The 16,090-nt window shown below is 68.0% G+C and overlaps 2 protein-coding genes across 7 annotated transcripts in view; one reads left to right on the top strand and one right to left on the bottom strand.

Annotated features, from left to right (window-relative positions):
* STIM1 (stromal interaction molecule 1) overlaps window positions 1-4,215 on the bottom strand; it is an 81,935-nt gene extending 77,720 nt beyond the window's left edge. For 4 of the 6 annotated variants that reach the window (XM_066314207.1, XM_066314203.1, XM_066314201.1 and 1 more), the window contains exon 1: window positions 3,577-4,161. In XM_066314207.1, coding sequence (XP_066170304.1) covers window positions 3,577-3,706 — 130 coding nt within the window. In that variant the 5' untranslated portion in view covers window positions 3,707-4,161. The other 2 variants (XM_066314202.1, XM_066314206.1) reach the window with 2 other exon arrangements.
* A 2,826-nt stretch (window positions 4,216-7,041) lies between these two features.
* On the top strand, window positions 7,042-14,549 carry RHOG (ras homolog family member G). The gene is made up of 2 exons (XM_066314189.1): window positions 7,042-7,116; window positions 13,323-14,549. The coding sequence occupies exon 2, from the start codon at window positions 13,352-13,354 to the stop codon at window positions 13,925-13,927; it is 576 nt and encodes a 191-aa protein (XP_066170286.1). The 5' UTR covers window positions 7,042-7,116; window positions 13,323-13,351; the 3' UTR covers window positions 13,928-14,549.
* Window positions 14,550-16,090: the final 1,541 nt, after the last annotated feature.

Raw genomic sequence — 16,090 nt, forward strand, 5'->3', positions numbered from 1 at the left:
GGCTCCCAAAGGCTCCACAGAGGCCACCTGCTCAGATGACAAAAGCTCTCACTGCAAGTTTCAAGCCCAAACCCTTCCCCTCCCAAGGCAGAGGTTTTGCAGCAAAGGATTCACTTCCAATGAACCTCTGGGCCTTGGGATGGCAAGGACAGACAGGGCTTGGCACAGCCTCCTCCCCCAGGAATTCAGGTTTTCCCCTCTGGAATCAGGGACAGCAGCCTGTGGCTGCAGCCCCCATTCTCCACTGGCTTTGGCCCACAGGATGTTCCCTGGGTTTAGGAGCTCCAAGTGCCCCAGGCAAACCCAGAAATAGCCCTGGGCACAGCCCTTCAGCTTGGGACACTGTCGGGGTGGGTTTTAAACCACTTAGCTAAGAGCAAAGGTGACTCAAGGAATGTTGTGACCAAGGAATGAAGACAGGGAAGCAGGAGACAGGGCAGGAGCAGGGGAAAGGAAGGAAGAGAAAGAGGAGCTGCTGTGGGGAGAGGAAAAGCTGCCCAACCTGTGCCAACCCTGCAGCAGAGCCCAGCCCTCAGCACCCAAAAACGCCTCAGCCCCAGCACACAGCTCAGAGCGCAGCCCTGAACTGCTGCAGCAAAGGGAAAACCAGCCACGATCCCTGCCTTGCCTCAAGGACGTCAGAACGGGGACCCAACAATTGTTATTGTTATTATTCTTTAGTTAGGATGGCAGGATTTGAATGATCCTGTGGGTCCCCAGGACCCACATCCCTGGGGATGCCAGACCACGGGAAGGAATTCCATGTACCATTAAATAACTCAGGGCAATGAGACTTGCAGCACTTCACATCACTGCAGGGAGATGGGGCAGGGCTGGATCTGCAGGTGGAAGTTGTCAGCACTAAGGGAACCAGGGATGAGCCCCAGGCTCCAAACCCCACCTCTGCACAGTCACTTTTCCTTGGATCTCCTACAAACACACCTGGAAGTGCCCACCCGTGCTGGGCTGCAGAGAGGACAAACCATTAAAATAAAAACAACCCTAAATCCCACAGACCGGCTCCAGGTGCTGTGATTTAAGGAGGAAGAGCCAACTGAGCAGGATTAGTATTCTAAATGAGATGAAATTGAATACTTATGACCCAAACAATGGGTCACAGTTTCGATGGCCCACATAAAACTTGTGAAACACATTGGCCACAATCCCGAGGGTGCTCCAATAAGGACCAGAAAAAGGACCAAACCCCGGCTGATTTGGGCAACAGCCAGATTACAGCAAACGAGCAGAAAGAGGGGGGAAAATAACCCCTGAAAGTGCAGTTTGCCCCCTTTTCGAGGGGTGTGAAAAGGTCCCGGGCCAGGCTGCAGCCTGACAAATTCGGGCTAAAAATAACCAGGGCGGGTCAGACAATGCCGTGGGGCCGCTCACACATCCTGTGACAGCGAGGATCCCAAAGCAGGGGCTGTCCCCGTTCCCTCCTGCCCAGAGCCACACACCTGCTGAACCGGCTCCTGTGCTGCCACTGCAACCAACCTGCAACCTGAGCCCGGCACGAAAAGATTACAGATCAAAGATTGGGGCCTCGATTGCCTCTGAGTGACTCCAAGGCAGGAGAACAGCTGGTTTTCCCTGCGGTTCCGTCACCAACTCGAATTTTCCTGCGTGGATAAACCCACCCGTTTCAAACTCTGGCTTGAAAATACATCCCAGGAATTGGGATCGCCCCCTAACCCTCTATAAAAGCCGCTGATGCAGCCCCTGGGTGAGCAGGGGAACCTCAGCAGCCCAAGGAGTGCTGCAGCTCAGGCTGCTGCTCTCTGCAAACAGCTCCTCGCCTCGCCTGAAAAACTTCCCCGGGGCTGACATTGGACCATTCAAATCCTGCCATCCTAACTAAAGAATAATAACAATAATAATTACAATAAAGCACCTTTGCACGACGGAAAACGTGTCAAATCCGAGCACTTTCACTTTCAAAACGGCGTCCAGCACTCACCTCTGCCTCACAGCGAGCAGCCAACACCTCCTGCTTCCAGGGAAAACGCCAGGACAAGTGTCTCGGTGCCGGCCGAGGACATTCCCCGCCGTGAACCGGGGCAACAAGAGACCCCAGGGGAAGGCGAGGAGCCCTCCGAGCTGTCCCGGGAGGGGACACGGAGAGGGGACACCGGGGACCGCCACCCCGCAGGTCGGGGCTGCAGCCGCAGGCAGCCCTCAGCCCGCCGCGGGTCTGGGAGCCGGCGGTGAGCGGAGCGACCCGAGGCTCTCTCCCGGCGGCACCGGGAATCTCCGGGAGCCCGGGCCCCGGGGCTCTCCGCCCGCCGCCGAGCGCCGAGCCAGCGGCTCAGTCACCCAGGCTGCCACACTCCTGCAGGGCCTCCAAAAATAACCGCAATGCAAATTCCTCGGAGGCACCAACCTTGCTTCACAAGGACTGCGGAGATCCAGTTTCCTCAGCGGAGCAGAGTGGATGCGGAGCGGCCCAGGGCTCGGGGCTCAGGAGCCCCCGGTCCCGGGAGGCACCGAGCACAGGGGACAGGGCACAAGGGACAGGGTACAGGGGACAGGGCACCGAGCACAGGGGACAGGGCACCGGGCACAGGGGACAGGGCACAGGGGACAGGGCACAGGGGACCGAGCACCGGGCACAGGGGACAGGGCACAGGGGACAGGGCACAGGGCACCGAGCACCGGGCACCGGGCACTGGGCACAGAGCACAGGGCACACAGCACAGAGCACCGGGCACAGAGCACCGGGCACAGAGCACAGGGCACCGAGCCCACACGGACAAACAGCGGCCCTGACACGGTGACAGCTCTGCCGGGCCACAGCCCCCGGGCCCGCTCCTGGCCCGGCGACACAGAGCCCAGAGCCCTTCCCGGACAGCGCTGCAGCGCCGACCCCAGCCCCACACCTTCCCCGGCCCCAGAGCCCCGAGTGCAGCCCCGGGAATCCCGGATACCGCCCCCGGGCACGGCCCGGCTGCCGGGAGCGGGGCTCGGCTCTCCCGCTGCCCGCAGCGGAGGGTCCCGGCGGCTCCCGGCCCCACGCGGCTGACCTCGGGCCCCGCCACAAGGACACGGAGCCCACGGGGGGCCGGCTCCCGGCTCCCGGGCCTTTGCGGGCACAGGGGATGCAGAGGCCGGGTCCGGGCTGTGCCGCCGGGGCTCCTCAGCCGGGACTCGCCGGTCCCTGGGGCGCCGGGGAAACAGGTCTGGGGCTGCCACGGCCGGGAATGTCCTCATAAAACAACTCAACAGCGGAACGCTGGGCACCATCCCCGCTCCCTGCCGCCTCTCGTTACCACAGCGCAAACAAGGCGAACAACACGAATAATCTCAAATCCCGCGAAGCGGCGCCAGCCGATGCCATTTAACGAAGAGCAGCGCAACATTCTAAACGAGCTGAAATTTAAAACTTTTGACCCGAAGAGCCGGAGCCCGCTGCAATAACCAGCACGGACCGTTCCGGTCCCCGCGAGGTGCCGAACGGGGGCTCACCGCCGCTCCTGCCCGGAGCGCGGAGGAGCGGCCCCGAAGCGGGGCTGCCGCCAGGGCCTCCCCCGGGCAGCGGCCGAGCCCGCGGGGCGGCCAGGGCACCCGGCCGGCGCTCACCTGCGATGGCCGAGTCGTCCAGGTGGGAGCCGGGGGCCCGCTCGGCGCGGCCGGGATGCTGCAGGAGGAGGAGGAGGAGGAGGAAGAGGCCGCACAGCGCCCGCACGGCCCGGCCCGGCCGCAGCTCCATTTCCGCGTCCCCGCCGCCGTCAGCTGCTCCTCGGCATCGGCACCGGCTGAGGGGCCGCGCGGTGTCCCGGTTATCCCGGCTATCCCGACTCTCCCGGCTCCACCGGCACCGCCGCGAGCCGCGGCCGCGCACCGGCTACCGGAACCCTCCGCCCCCCCCGGGCCGCAGTGGTCGCTCCCAGGACAGCCTCCCCCCCCCGCAGTGGTCCGGCCCGGGACGGCCCCAGTCCCCCCGCGCTCAGCGGGCTCTTCCCGGGGTAACCCCGGCGGCCTCTCGCCTCTCGGCCGGGATCGCTCTTCTTCCCCCCGCCTCCGCTAGCGTCTCCCCGGCCCTCTCCGGCCCTCAGCCGCCTTCTGGCAGCGGTGTCCCCCGGGAAACCCCGCTCTGTCTGTGCCGGGATTGCCCCGTTCCCCCCCCGCGCGGCCGCGGTGGTCTCGCCCGCCCCCCCGCGCGCCGCGCTACGCACCGGGCCCTGGCGCCGCCGCGCGCGCAATGACAGGGGGCGGGGCCAACCGCCACCGGGCCACGCCCACCGGGGCGGGGTCACAGGGCGGGCACGTGGCCGCGCCCCCGCGTCCGCACGGAGCTGGACCGCAGCGACCTCTGGTGGCCACAGCGGGAATGGCCGGGCCGGGGGGCGTCACCCCGACATGTCACACACCCCGTCACACCGCGACATGTCACACACCGCGACATCTCACACACCCCATGTCACACACCGCGACATGTCACACACCGCGACATGTCACACACCGCGACGTGTCACACACCGCGACGTGTCACACACCGCGACATGTCACACACCGCGACGTGTCACACACCCCATGTCACACACCGCGACATCTCACACACCCCATGTCACACACCGCGACATGTCACACACCCCATGTCACACACCACGACATCTCACACACCCCATGTCACACACCACGACATGTCACACACCGCGACATGTCACACACCGCGACATGTCACACACCCCATGTCACACACCGCGACATGTCACACACCGCGACATGTCACACACCCCATGTCACACACCCCATGTCACACACACACACCGCGACATGTCACACACCGCGACGTGTCACACACCTGAACATGTCACACACCCCATGTCACACACCGCAACATGTCACACACCGCGACATGTCCCACACCGAGACATGTCACACCCCCCACGCCACACCCCGATATGTCACACCCCGATATGTCACACACCCCATGCCACACACCAACATATCAAACACCCCAAGTAACACACCCTGATATGTCACACATCCCAATGTGTCACCCACCCCGAAGTGTCACCCACCCCGAAGTGTCACCCACCCCGACATGTCACAGCGCCCTGCTCTCCGGGCAGAGGCATTTTGAGGTCCCAGCACGTGGTTCCCTGTTCGCAGTGTGGTTGAGGAAATTTCATCAACTCCTCGAGCTGCGACACCTCCAGGGCCACGCACCCCCGGTGGCATCGCTGGACTGGTGCCACCAGCGCCCGGAGGCCAGTAGGCTGCGGAGGGACGGGAAGGTCACGTCCTGTCCCACTCCTCACATCCTGTCCCCCTCTGGCCGTGGTGCTCCGAGGAGTGACACCCCTGTCCCCGGAGCAGGTCTCCCAGCGCGGTGCCCCACGCCCCCACTCTGGGCGAGGTGTCCCAGGCTGTCCCCTGTGGGGACCCCCGGGGCTGGGACACGGGGCTGGCTGATGTCCGGTCTCGGTGGGTGCCAGCTCCGGTCCCCGCGCTGGCTCTGGGGAAGGAGCCGGCGGTGGGTGGGGGTCCCACAGCTGCAGACCCCGAGGTGAGGATGGGACAGGCCACTGGCTCCCGGGAAGTGCCTCCCCTCCATCCCGGCTGAGCCACAAGCCCCTCCTGCCCCAGGGACCCCCGTGGGCTGCAGGTGCTGCTGGGGACACCCGGCCCTTGGGGGACCCTCCCAGCACCGGGCTCGTGTGGCCGTGACCCGGCACAGCGCGGGGGGACACTCCCGCAGCAGCCCCGGGACCCCTGCTCCCTTTGGGGTGCGGCAGGGGACCCCCAGTTCCCCGAGGGGCGGCCGGTGCCCCCACGGTGCTGTCCCCACAGCCCCACCTCGAGGCGCTCGGAGGGCAGCGGGTGTCACCCGCAGTCCCCAGGCTCCCCGAGTGGGGGGCTCCCCTCCCTGGGCACCCTCTGCCCCCAGAGCTCTGGTCCCCTGGGCTGCCAGCGCCGGGCCGGGGTGTCGCTGTCCCCAGCCCTGTCCCAGCGGCGGGGTCGGGCCGAGCGCCGGGGGGCACGGGGGGTGTCAGGGATGAGTGCCGGGGGGCACAGGGGGTGTCAGGGATGAGCGCCGGGGGGCACAGGGGGTGTCAGGGATGAGCGCCGGGGGGCACAGGGGGTGTCAGGGATGAGTGCCGGGGGGCACGGGGGGTGTCAGGGATGAGTGCCGGGGGGCACGGGGGGTGTCAGGGATGAGTGCCGGGGGGCACGGGGGGTGTCAGGGATGAGCGCCGGGGGACCCAGGGCTGGGGGGTGTCAGGGATGAGTGCCGGGGGGCACGGGGGGTGTCAGGGATGAGCGCCGGGGGGCACGGGGGGTGTCAGGGATGAGCGCCGGGGGGCACAGGGGGTGTCAGGGATGAGTGCCGGGGGGCACAGGGGGTGTCAGGGATGAGTGCCGGGGGGCACAGGGGGTGTCAGGGATGAGTGCTGGGGGGCACGGGGGGTGTCAGGGATGAGTGCTGGGGGGCACGGGGGGTGTCAGGGATGAGTGCTGGGGGGCACGGGGGGTGTCAGGGATGAGCGCCGGGGGGCACAGGGGGTGTCAGGGATGAGCGCCGGGGGGCACGGGGGGTGTCAGGGATGAGTGCCGGGGGGCACGGGGGGTGTCAGGGATGAGCGCCGGGGGGCACGGGGGGTGTCAGGGATGAGCGCCGGGGGGCACGGGGGGTGTCAGGGATGAGCGCCGGGGGGCACAGGGGGTGTCAGGGATGAGTGCCGGGGGGCACGGGGGGTGTCAGGGATGAGTGCCGGGGGGCACAGGGCTGGGGGGTCCGGGGGGCGCCGGCAGCCGGCGAAGGAGGAGGGTCCCTGCTCCGGCCCCGGGGGCCGCAGGTCCGTGCCCGGGGCGGTCCCGGGGGTCCCGGGGCTCCCGCCGCAGGCTGATCCCGCCGCAGGCTGATCCCGCAGCCCGTGCCGAGGGCGGGGGCGCGGCGGCTGCGCTGCCCCGGCCCGGCACCGAGGAAGGAAGCGGCGGGCGCGGGGGGCCGGGCGCGGCGGGGGAAGTTTCTCCGCGGGACCGCCCGGGGCGGCGGAGGAGGCGGCCGCAGACTTCCTCCTCCTCCTCCTCCTCCTCCTCTCCGTCCTGTTCTTCGTCCTGCTCCTCGTCCTGCTGCCGCCCCGGCCCCGCGCCGCCGCGCCATGCCCCGGGGTGAGTGCGGGGCCGGGGGCTCGGGGCCGGGAGGAGCCGCCTGTCGGGGCCAGGGCGGCGGCGGCGGCTGCGGGAGCCGCCCGGAGCGGGACAGCGGGGGATAGCGGGGCTGCCCGGGATAACGGAGCGCCGGGGAGAACGGGCTTGGGATAACGGAGCTCCCGGGGGGAAGGGGACCGCCGGAATAACGGGGATGCGGAGATAACGGGACCGTCGGGGATAACGGGACCGCCGGGGATAACGGGACAGCCGGGGATAACGGGGGTGCGGGGATAACGGGGCGCCGAAGCGGAGTTTTGCGCGGGAGCGGGGCGGCAGCAGCCGGGACAGAGCGGGGACAGAGCGGGGACAGAAACTGGCCCGGCCCGACCCCCTCGGCGGGACCCCCGGCCCCGGCCCCGCCGAATGTGCAGCCGCACCCCCGGCCCGCCGCTGCGGGGGCTGCGCTGACACCGGGGAGCGGGACCCGGACTGACCCACCGAGCGCCCTGCACTGATCCCCCTGCACCCCCCTGCACCCACCCACCGAGCCCTCGACCCCCGTGCAGTGACCCACTGAGCCCCCCACACTGACCAGCACTGCGCTGACCCCACTGATCCCTGCCCTGACCCCACACATCCCTGCACTGACCCCACACATCCCTGCACTGACCCCACACATCCCTGCACTGACCCCACTGATCCCTGCACTGACCCCACACATCCCTGCACTGACCCCACTGATCCCTGCACTGACCCCACTGATCCCTGCACTGACCCCACACATCCCTGCACTGACCCCACTGATCCCTGCACTGACCCCACACATCCCTGCACTGACCTCACACATCCCTGCACTGACCCCACTGATCCCTGCACTGACCCCATACATCCCCTGCACTGACCCCACTGATCCCTGCACTGACCCCACATGTCCCTTGCAGGCGCTGTCACACGTGTGCAGCAGCCAGGCCTGTCCCTGTGCCGGGGGTGCCTGCGGTGGGTGCTGCTCATGGGGTCCCCCCGAGGTCTCCCCCGGGGTCACTGGGTCACTCAGACAGTGTGGGGACACCCGTGGGTCCCCTGGAGCCCGTGGGGGTGTGGATGGGTGCTGGGGCTGTGGGAAGGACAAGCCGCAGAGGTACTGAGGCACCATTTGTGGCCTATGGGGACAAGCTGTGGTGGCAGTGTGGGGGACGGGAGCACCTGTGGTGGTGCTGGGCAGTGCCGGCTGCGGGTGCAGGTGTGGGCTGTGCCTTGTGCGTGGGAGTGGGCTGGGTTTGGTTTGGCCGTGGCCCAGAGAGGGGCTGGGGCAGCAGTGGGACTGCTGGAGGCCATGGAGCCTGGCCTGGCCTGCCCCATCCATCCACTTACCCATCCCTCCACTCATCCATCCATCCATCCACTCATCCATCCATCCCTCCATCCATCCCTCCACTCATCCATCCATCCATCCACTCATCCATCCATCCATCCACTCATCCATCCATCCCTCCACTCATCCATCCATCCCTCCATCCATCATCCCTCCATCCATCCATCCATCCATCCCTCCATTTTTCCCTCCATCCATCCATCCATCCATCCATCCATCCATCCATCCATCCATCCATCCATCCATCCATCCCTCCATTCATCCACCCATCCATCCCTCCATCCATCCCTCCATCCATCCATCCATCCCTCCATCCATCCATCCATCCCTCCATCCATCCCTCCATCCCTCCATCCATCCCTCCATCCATCCATCCATCCATCCATCCATCCATCCATCCATCCCTCCACTCATCCATCCCTCCATCCCTCCATCAATCCCTCCATCCATCCATTCATCCCTCCATCCATCTATCCATCCATCCATCATCCATCCCTCCATCCCTCCCTCCCTCCATCCATCCCTCCCTCCCTCCATCCCTCCATCCCTCCCTCCATCCGAGGATCCCCTGATGTGTTTGCTGGGAGCAGTGGCCAGGCCAAGCAGGGGGTCAGCACATCCCCTCCAGGGGCCAGGATCCAGCTCCGGCCCTGGAGCTGCAGAGCTTTGGCAGCACCTGGAGTAGAGGCCAAGGGCCGGGAGTGGTGAGAGCAGAGCAGGACCCGGCCTGGGAGGGAAATAAAATGAGGAAATTAGTCACGACAGCTGGAAAATGAGGGAAATCAAATTCTTCCGACTCAGCATGGGAGTTATTTTAGCAGTCACAGCAAAGCCTGGGGCAGAGCTGAGGGGCCCCTGGGGGTCCCTGGGTCGCCACCACGGCCAGGGACCCCCGCGGGGACCCTGCTTGGGATTGAGAGATGTTAGCGGGTTTATTAATTTCCTCTTTGTCCCGCTGTGCTGGCGGCAGGGCGGGGAGGGACATCGCTGTGCCAGCTCTCCCCGAGCAGGAGGGACCCCGGTGACCGGGGCTGGTGCCCCCCGCCTCGGGCGGAGCTGGGGAGGGGTCCCGGGGCGGGGTGCCCGGCGCAGGGCGGGGCGCACGGGGTGGGGTGGGGGTCCCGCAGTGGGGTGTGCCGGCGGCTGCGGTGCCGGGAGGGGGGTGCCTGGGGGGCGCAGGGTCGGTTCGGGGAGGCCGGCTCAGGTTTGGGGCCGTGGGACAGGGAGCTCACGGGGGCGGCTGCTCCACTTCCCCGGCGGAAAACCCCCGGGGGCTGCCCCGGCCGGGAGCGCTGGCAGAGGGTTTTGCTTCCCTTTTCTGCTGAAGAGATGAGTCGCTTTTCCCGTGCCGGGGGGTGGCGGTGGGAGGGGGGCACCTCGGTGTGTCACCCACAGCCCCCTCGCCGCCCCGTCCTCTCCCCAGGACCCCAAACCCATCCGAGCGCCAGCGCGGCGAGGAGCTGCCGGCCCCGGGGCTGGGCACGGTGCGGCCCCTCTGCTGCCGCCCTTCCTTCCCCTCCGTGCGGCTGGGGAGGGCAGGTGTCCCCACGGGCTGTGTCCCCTCGGCCCCACGAGGCCACTTTGACCCCGGCATCCCGGCGGCCAGAAGGGGTTAAATGCGCTGCCGGCCTCGGATTTCCTGGGAGAACAGAGCTGGCCTTGTGCCGCCGGCGGAGCTGGCAGCGGGGCCGAGGCACCCACCCGGTGTGCCCAGCCCGGCCCGTCCTGGCCCCCAGGCAGCGGGACCCCCGGGACCCCCGGCCTGGCACCACCATCAGGGGCACGGGCGATGTGCAGCCCCCGCCTGGCACCACGAGGATGCCCCTGGCCCTGCCCTGGAACGGGGTTCCTTTGGCAGGGAGCCCTCCTGTCCCGTGCTGGGGGACACGGGGGCCCAGCGGCTCAGGGGGAGGGGCACAGGTCCCTCCTCACCCCCCGTGGGAAGAGCAGTGTGGGTCGGGGGCTTGGCTGGGGCTGTGGGGAGCGGTCAGGGCCGTGGTGTGGTGGCTGTGGCTGCAAACCTTGGCTGAGATGGAGCCGGAGCCCCCTGGCCCCCACACCCCTCCTTGGCCCCAGACACCCTTGGGGCTGCTCTGCCCTGCACAGAGCCCCCTCCTCAGTGAGACCTCTGCCCCGTGAGCGTGGGGACGCAGGTCCCCTCGCTGTGCACGGACACCTCGTACCTGGTGCTGGCAGTGCCAGGCCTGGCGGGAGCCAAACCACCCGTGTGAGCCCCCGGGTCCTGCCGCGGCCCCTCATGGGCACCGTGCCCACGTTTGCTGAGTGCTGGTGACAAACCTGGGGCCACTCTGGGGCTCCACACCCCCAGAGGTGCTGCAGAAGCAGCCCCTGGCCTGCAGCCCCTCCTTCTCCTCCTCCTCTCTGTGTCCCGGTGGTGATGCTCTCATGGGCACGAGTGTTTCCTCTGGGATGGGTACAGGGATGGGCATGGTTCCTGCCAGGTGCAGCTGATCCCGAGGTGCCCACAGTCAGTTTGGGGTGCAGGGTTTGGGCTCAGCATGAGCAGTGTGTGCCATGTCCCACTGTGGGATGGGCACAGGGCCAGGCTTGGGGTCCAGGCTGAGTCAGATGGGCCAAATGGGGCCTTGGGGTGACGGGGGCAGCTGTGTCCCACTCCAGGGGCCCTGGGTGAAGGCTGCAGGACAGAAGGGGCACAGGGGACGTGGGTGGCAGTTACAGCCCCTGGGGAAGGTGCACGTGCCCGAGGGTGGCCCTATGCAGCCATGGACGGACCTCAGTCTCCCATAGTCCTGACCCTGGTCCCCTGACCCTGGTCCCATGACCTGATCCTGTTCTTCCCACTGCCCTCCTCCTTCTCCCTCTGCTCCTGCTCCCATTGCTCTGATCCTCTTCCTTCCCCCCCTGTCCTGCTCCAGCTCCTCCTGATCCAGTTCCTTCTCCCACTCTCCTGGTCTTGATCCTGATCCCATTGTCTTGATTCTGGTCCCATCCCCATCACTCTGCTCCTGTTCCCCTGCTGCTGCTGCCACCCTCTGTCCCCTGTCCCTGCCCCTCTGAGCCCTGCAGCCCAGGGTCCCACTGCCCGCTCTGGCCCGGCCTGGGCAGAGGGCTGTGAGGAAACCTCCGGGCTGTGTTTGCTCCCAAACTGGAGGCCAAAGGCCGGGACTGCGTCCGTGGCCCCCTGGGACCCTGCGAGCGGTTTCCTGCAGGGTGGGGATGGGGTCTGCGGGCCCCGCTGCTCCCCGCTCACAGCCCGCGCTCCGGGGATGCCGTGCCCGGGGACACTGAGGCACTGCCCGGGGACACTGAGGCACTGCCCGGGGACACTGAGGCACTGCCCGGGGACACTGAGGCTCTGCCCGGGGACACTGAGGCACTGCCCGGGGACACTGAGGCACTGCCCGGGGACACTGAGGCACTGCCCCGGGACACTGAGGCACTGCCCGGGGACACTGAGGCACTGCTCGGGGACACTGAGGCACAGCCCGGGGACACTGAGGCACTGCCCGGGGAAACTGAGGCACTGCCCGGGGACACTGAGGCACTGCCCGGGGACACTGAGGCACTGTCCGGGGACGCTGAGGCACTGCCCCGGGACACTGAGGCACTGCCCGGGGACACTGAGGCACAGCCCGGGGACACTGAGGCACTGCCCCGGGACACTGAGGCACTGCCCGGGGACACTGAGGCACAGCCCGGGGACACTGAGGCTCTGCCCGGGGAAACTGAGGCACTGCCCGGGGACACTGAGGCACAGCCCGGGGACACTGAGGCGCTGCCCGGGGACACTGAGGCACAGCCCGGGGACACTGAGGCACTGCCCGGGGACACTGAGGCACTGCCCGGGGACACTGAGGCGCGGCGCTGCGGGGCGCTGCCGGCAGCCCCCGGCCCGTCCCGGGGCTCAGGGCGGGGGGCACGGCACAGCCCCGGCCGCAGGAAGCCGCGTGTCGGGGCGGGAAGAGGAAGAGCGACTTCCCCATCCGAGGGGGCAGGGACGGGCCGGGGCTCGGGCCGGGGGCTCGGCCCCTTCCCCGGCCTCGGGGGGCTCTGGGGAACGGGGAGCCCCGGCCCGGGACTCCGGGACACTGCGGCTCCCGTGCCCCGCCGCCTCTGCTGTCCTGGCACCGGCACACGAGAGGGGCTCCCGTCCTCCCGGCCCGATCCCGCGGGTGGGCACCAGGACCCCGGCGGGACAGGGGCTGGCGGCCGCAGGGTGGGCACCTCCCCAGCGCAGCACCGCCTGGGCAGAGCCCGGCTCCGGCCGGCAGCAGGAAGGGGAGCAGGATGCGGCCCTTAATGGGAATTGCAGAGGGAACCTGAGGAAGGAAAACGCGCGCCGGGGCTGGGGATAAACACAGCTGCAGGGGCGGACGTTGGCTCCAGGGGCCGCAGCGCCGGCCTCTGCCCGCCGGGACCGGCTCTGGCCCTGCCAGGAGCGGGCAGGATCGGGGCCGGGACAAATGGTGACGGCCCACGGGCTGCCACAGCCCAGATGTGTCCCTGCTGCCTGCCCTGCTGCCCCGTCCCGCTCCGGGCTGGAGGCACAGCACGGCACAGCACGGGATGGCACACGACGGCACGGGATGCTGCCACAGCCTGGCTGCCATGGATGCAGCACCCTGGGGACGATGCGGTCCCCATGCGCGCTGCCCGTGGTGGCACTCGTGTGTCCCTGTGTCACGGTGGGCAGATCCCCACTGGGGCTCTGTGTCGGGGGATGTGCCTGCCGGGGGAGCTCATCCAGGCGCTGGGTTGGTGGGTGAAGCAGGGGCTGTGACCCCTGAGCAGCCTCGGGCTGTCAGAGCGGGGGGACCACGCTGACCCCGCCCTGGAGCGTCCCCTCCCTGAGCCCCTTCTCTCCCCACAGGCTGCTGAGGGGACAGCGGGAGCGCCGGGATGCAGAGCATCAAGTGCGTGGTGGTGGGCGACGGGGCGGTGGGCAAGACCTGCCTGCTCATCTGCTACACCACCAACGCCTTCCCCAAGGAGTACATCCCCACCGTGTTCGACAACTACAGCGCCCAGAACACGGTGGACGGCAGGACTATTAACCTAAACCTGTGGGACACGGCCGGCCAGGAGGAGTACGACCGCCTGCGGACGCTTTCCTACCCCCAGACCAACGTCTTCATCATCTGCTTCTCCATCGCCAGCCCGCCCTCCTACGAGAACGTCAAGCACAAGTGGTACCCCGAGGTGTGCCACCACTGCCCCAGCGTGCCCATCCTCCTGGTGGGCACCAAGAAGGATCTGAGGAACAACCCCGAGACCATGAAGCGGCTCAAGGAGCAGAACCAGGCGCCCATCACCACCCAGCAGGGCATCAGCCTCTCCAAGCAGATCCGCGCCGTCAAGTACCTGGAGTGCTCGGCGCTCAACCAGGAGGGCATCAAGGATGTGTTCACCGAGGCCGTGAGGGCCGTGCTCAACCCTGTCCCGGCCAAGCCCAAGAAGCCCTGCGTGCTCTTGTGACGGGGCTGCCCAGAGACGATCCTGCCCCTGCCCCGGCGCCCCCCACACACCTCCTGCCCCCCGCCCCCCACCCCAGTGTCCCCCCGAGCCTCGGTGGGACCGGGGCCGCCAGCCCCAAACCTCCAGCTTTAATAACACAGACCTTGTTTGCACTAACTGTGCGCCCGCCCCGGGGCTCCCCGGCTGTCAGCGTTCTCCGTCGGGGACGCCTCTGCGCTCCCGGCACAGCAACGCTTCCTGAGAAGGGGATGCCCGGGGTGGGCCAACCCCACCGCAGCCCTGAGCACCCCACGGGGACCTGCCACCTCCACCCTCTCCACCAGCTGGGGCACAGGGGGTCCCCAGCCCCTTGTGTCAGCCCTGGCGCTCTCCCAGCCCGGAGCATCTCGCTGGCACTGCCCCATCCTGCCCTGGGACCCCGGTGGTGGCACCACGGGTTCCTGGCGGGTGTCTGGGGTGAGCCCCACACCAGGGACCTCCAGCCCTGCTGAGAGCAGAGCCAATGTGGCCAGAGTAGAGAGTTCCTGACCTGGTTGGTGCTGGAGCTCCACAGGGCAGCAGGACTCACCTGTAACCAGCTGCCCCCAGAGTTGCTTCTCCTCAAATAAAAACCTGCCCAGGCCCCCCGTGTCCTGTGCTCTCCCACGTGCACCCACCTTTCCTGGGCATGGGGACACTCCCTGGAGGGACACGGGTGTCACCAGCCTGAGCTGGGCTGGGACCCCTCACCAGGCCAGGGCCAAGCTGAGGGTGCCCATGGTGCCTGCCAGGGTTCTCTTCCAGGGGGTACTGCCAGAGGAAGCTTGGGATCCTGACCCCACCACCTCTGTGCCCAGCTGAGCTCCCGCATGGGGGCTGGGGACATTGTAAGGGACAGGAATGGGGACAGTGCAGGAGGTGGCCATGGGGCCATTCCCCATGGGAATGGGGCTATTGCAGGAATTGGCACAGGAGTGGGGTCCCCAGCTGGGCAGCCCCCAGCCCCAGTACTGCCTCTGGAGTGGCGGCTGGAGGGCAGAGCCCTGTGTTCCCACGCCCAGGGGTGTCCTGGGGTCCCCGTGTCCTGTGGCTAGCGATGGCAGCAGTGAGGGACGGGTGGCATCCCCAGCCGCTCTCGCCACCCCCTCGGCACCCCCCTGGCACGTGTTGGCGGGCGGCCAGAGCCGGACACGGGCCCCTTGTCCGGCCCCGGGGCCTTCCTGCAGGAAGGGCAGAGCACAGAGCCGGTGCCCGCCACAAGCCGCCTTTGTTCCCTGCTGCCGCTCCCAGCCACAGCCGGGGGCAGGCGTGGGCAGCGCGCCCGGGGGGCTCCGGCCACGGCCACGCCTCGTGGAGCCTCCCGGGGCACAGCCTGGCCCCGCCAGACCCCACCCGGGGAGCCACGGCCAGGGGACACGGCCCCAGGGGGCTGCACGGCCAGGGGCTCGTGGGGTCCGGCTGCACCAAACCCTGCTCCCACCCTGGGCATCCAGCAGCCCTGTCCTGGTCTGTCCGGGGGGATCCCCACAGCCAGGTCCTGCTCCCACCATGGGCACCCAGCAGCCCTGTCCTGGTCTGCCCGGGGGGATCCCCACAGCCAGGTCCTATTCCCACTGTGGGAATCCCCACGGCCATATCCTGCTCCTACTGTGGGGATCTCCATGGCCAGATCCTACTCCCATTGTGGGGATCCCCACAGCCAGGTCCTATTCCCACTGTGGGAATCCCCACGGCCATATCCTGCTCCTGCTGTGGGGATCCCCACAGCCAGGTCCAGCACTGTGGGGATCTCTATGGCTGTGTCCTGCTCCCACCGTGGGGCTGGTGAGGAGCTACCCCGAAGGGTTTGGTGTAGAAGCGGGTGCTGGGATGGGGAGGGAACCCCAGGAGGCAGGGCAGGACACAGCCCTGCCCTGGCCCAGCACAGCAGGATGAGCTCATGGCTCTTCCCCTCCCAGCTGCTCCCGGGACGGCTGCAGCAAAGGGCAAGGCTCCACCATGGCCTGGGACGGGGGAACCAAGCCCCCGGCAGCTCCCCTGCCCCTGCCCAGTCCCTGCAGTGCCCTCCCGGCCCGAGGCTCTGCCCCCGGGGCTGTGCTGGCCCCTGGCCTCGCAGTGTCCATCCCTAAGATCTGCAGGAGCTGCAGCCAAGTCAGCGGCCCCCGGGGCTGGGCGGGGAGCGGG

This window comes from Sylvia atricapilla, chromosome 2, assembly GCF_009819655.1.
Source record: "Sylvia atricapilla isolate bSylAtr1 chromosome 2, bSylAtr1.pri, whole genome shotgun sequence".
Taxonomy (NCBI): Eukaryota; Metazoa; Chordata; class Aves; order Passeriformes; family Sylviidae; genus Sylvia; species Sylvia atricapilla.

Coding starts and splice junctions, on each gene's coding strand:
- RHOG (XM_066314189.1), top strand. CDS start 13,352: ATGCAGAGCATCAAGTGCGTGGTGGTGGGCGACGGGGCGGTGGGCAAG.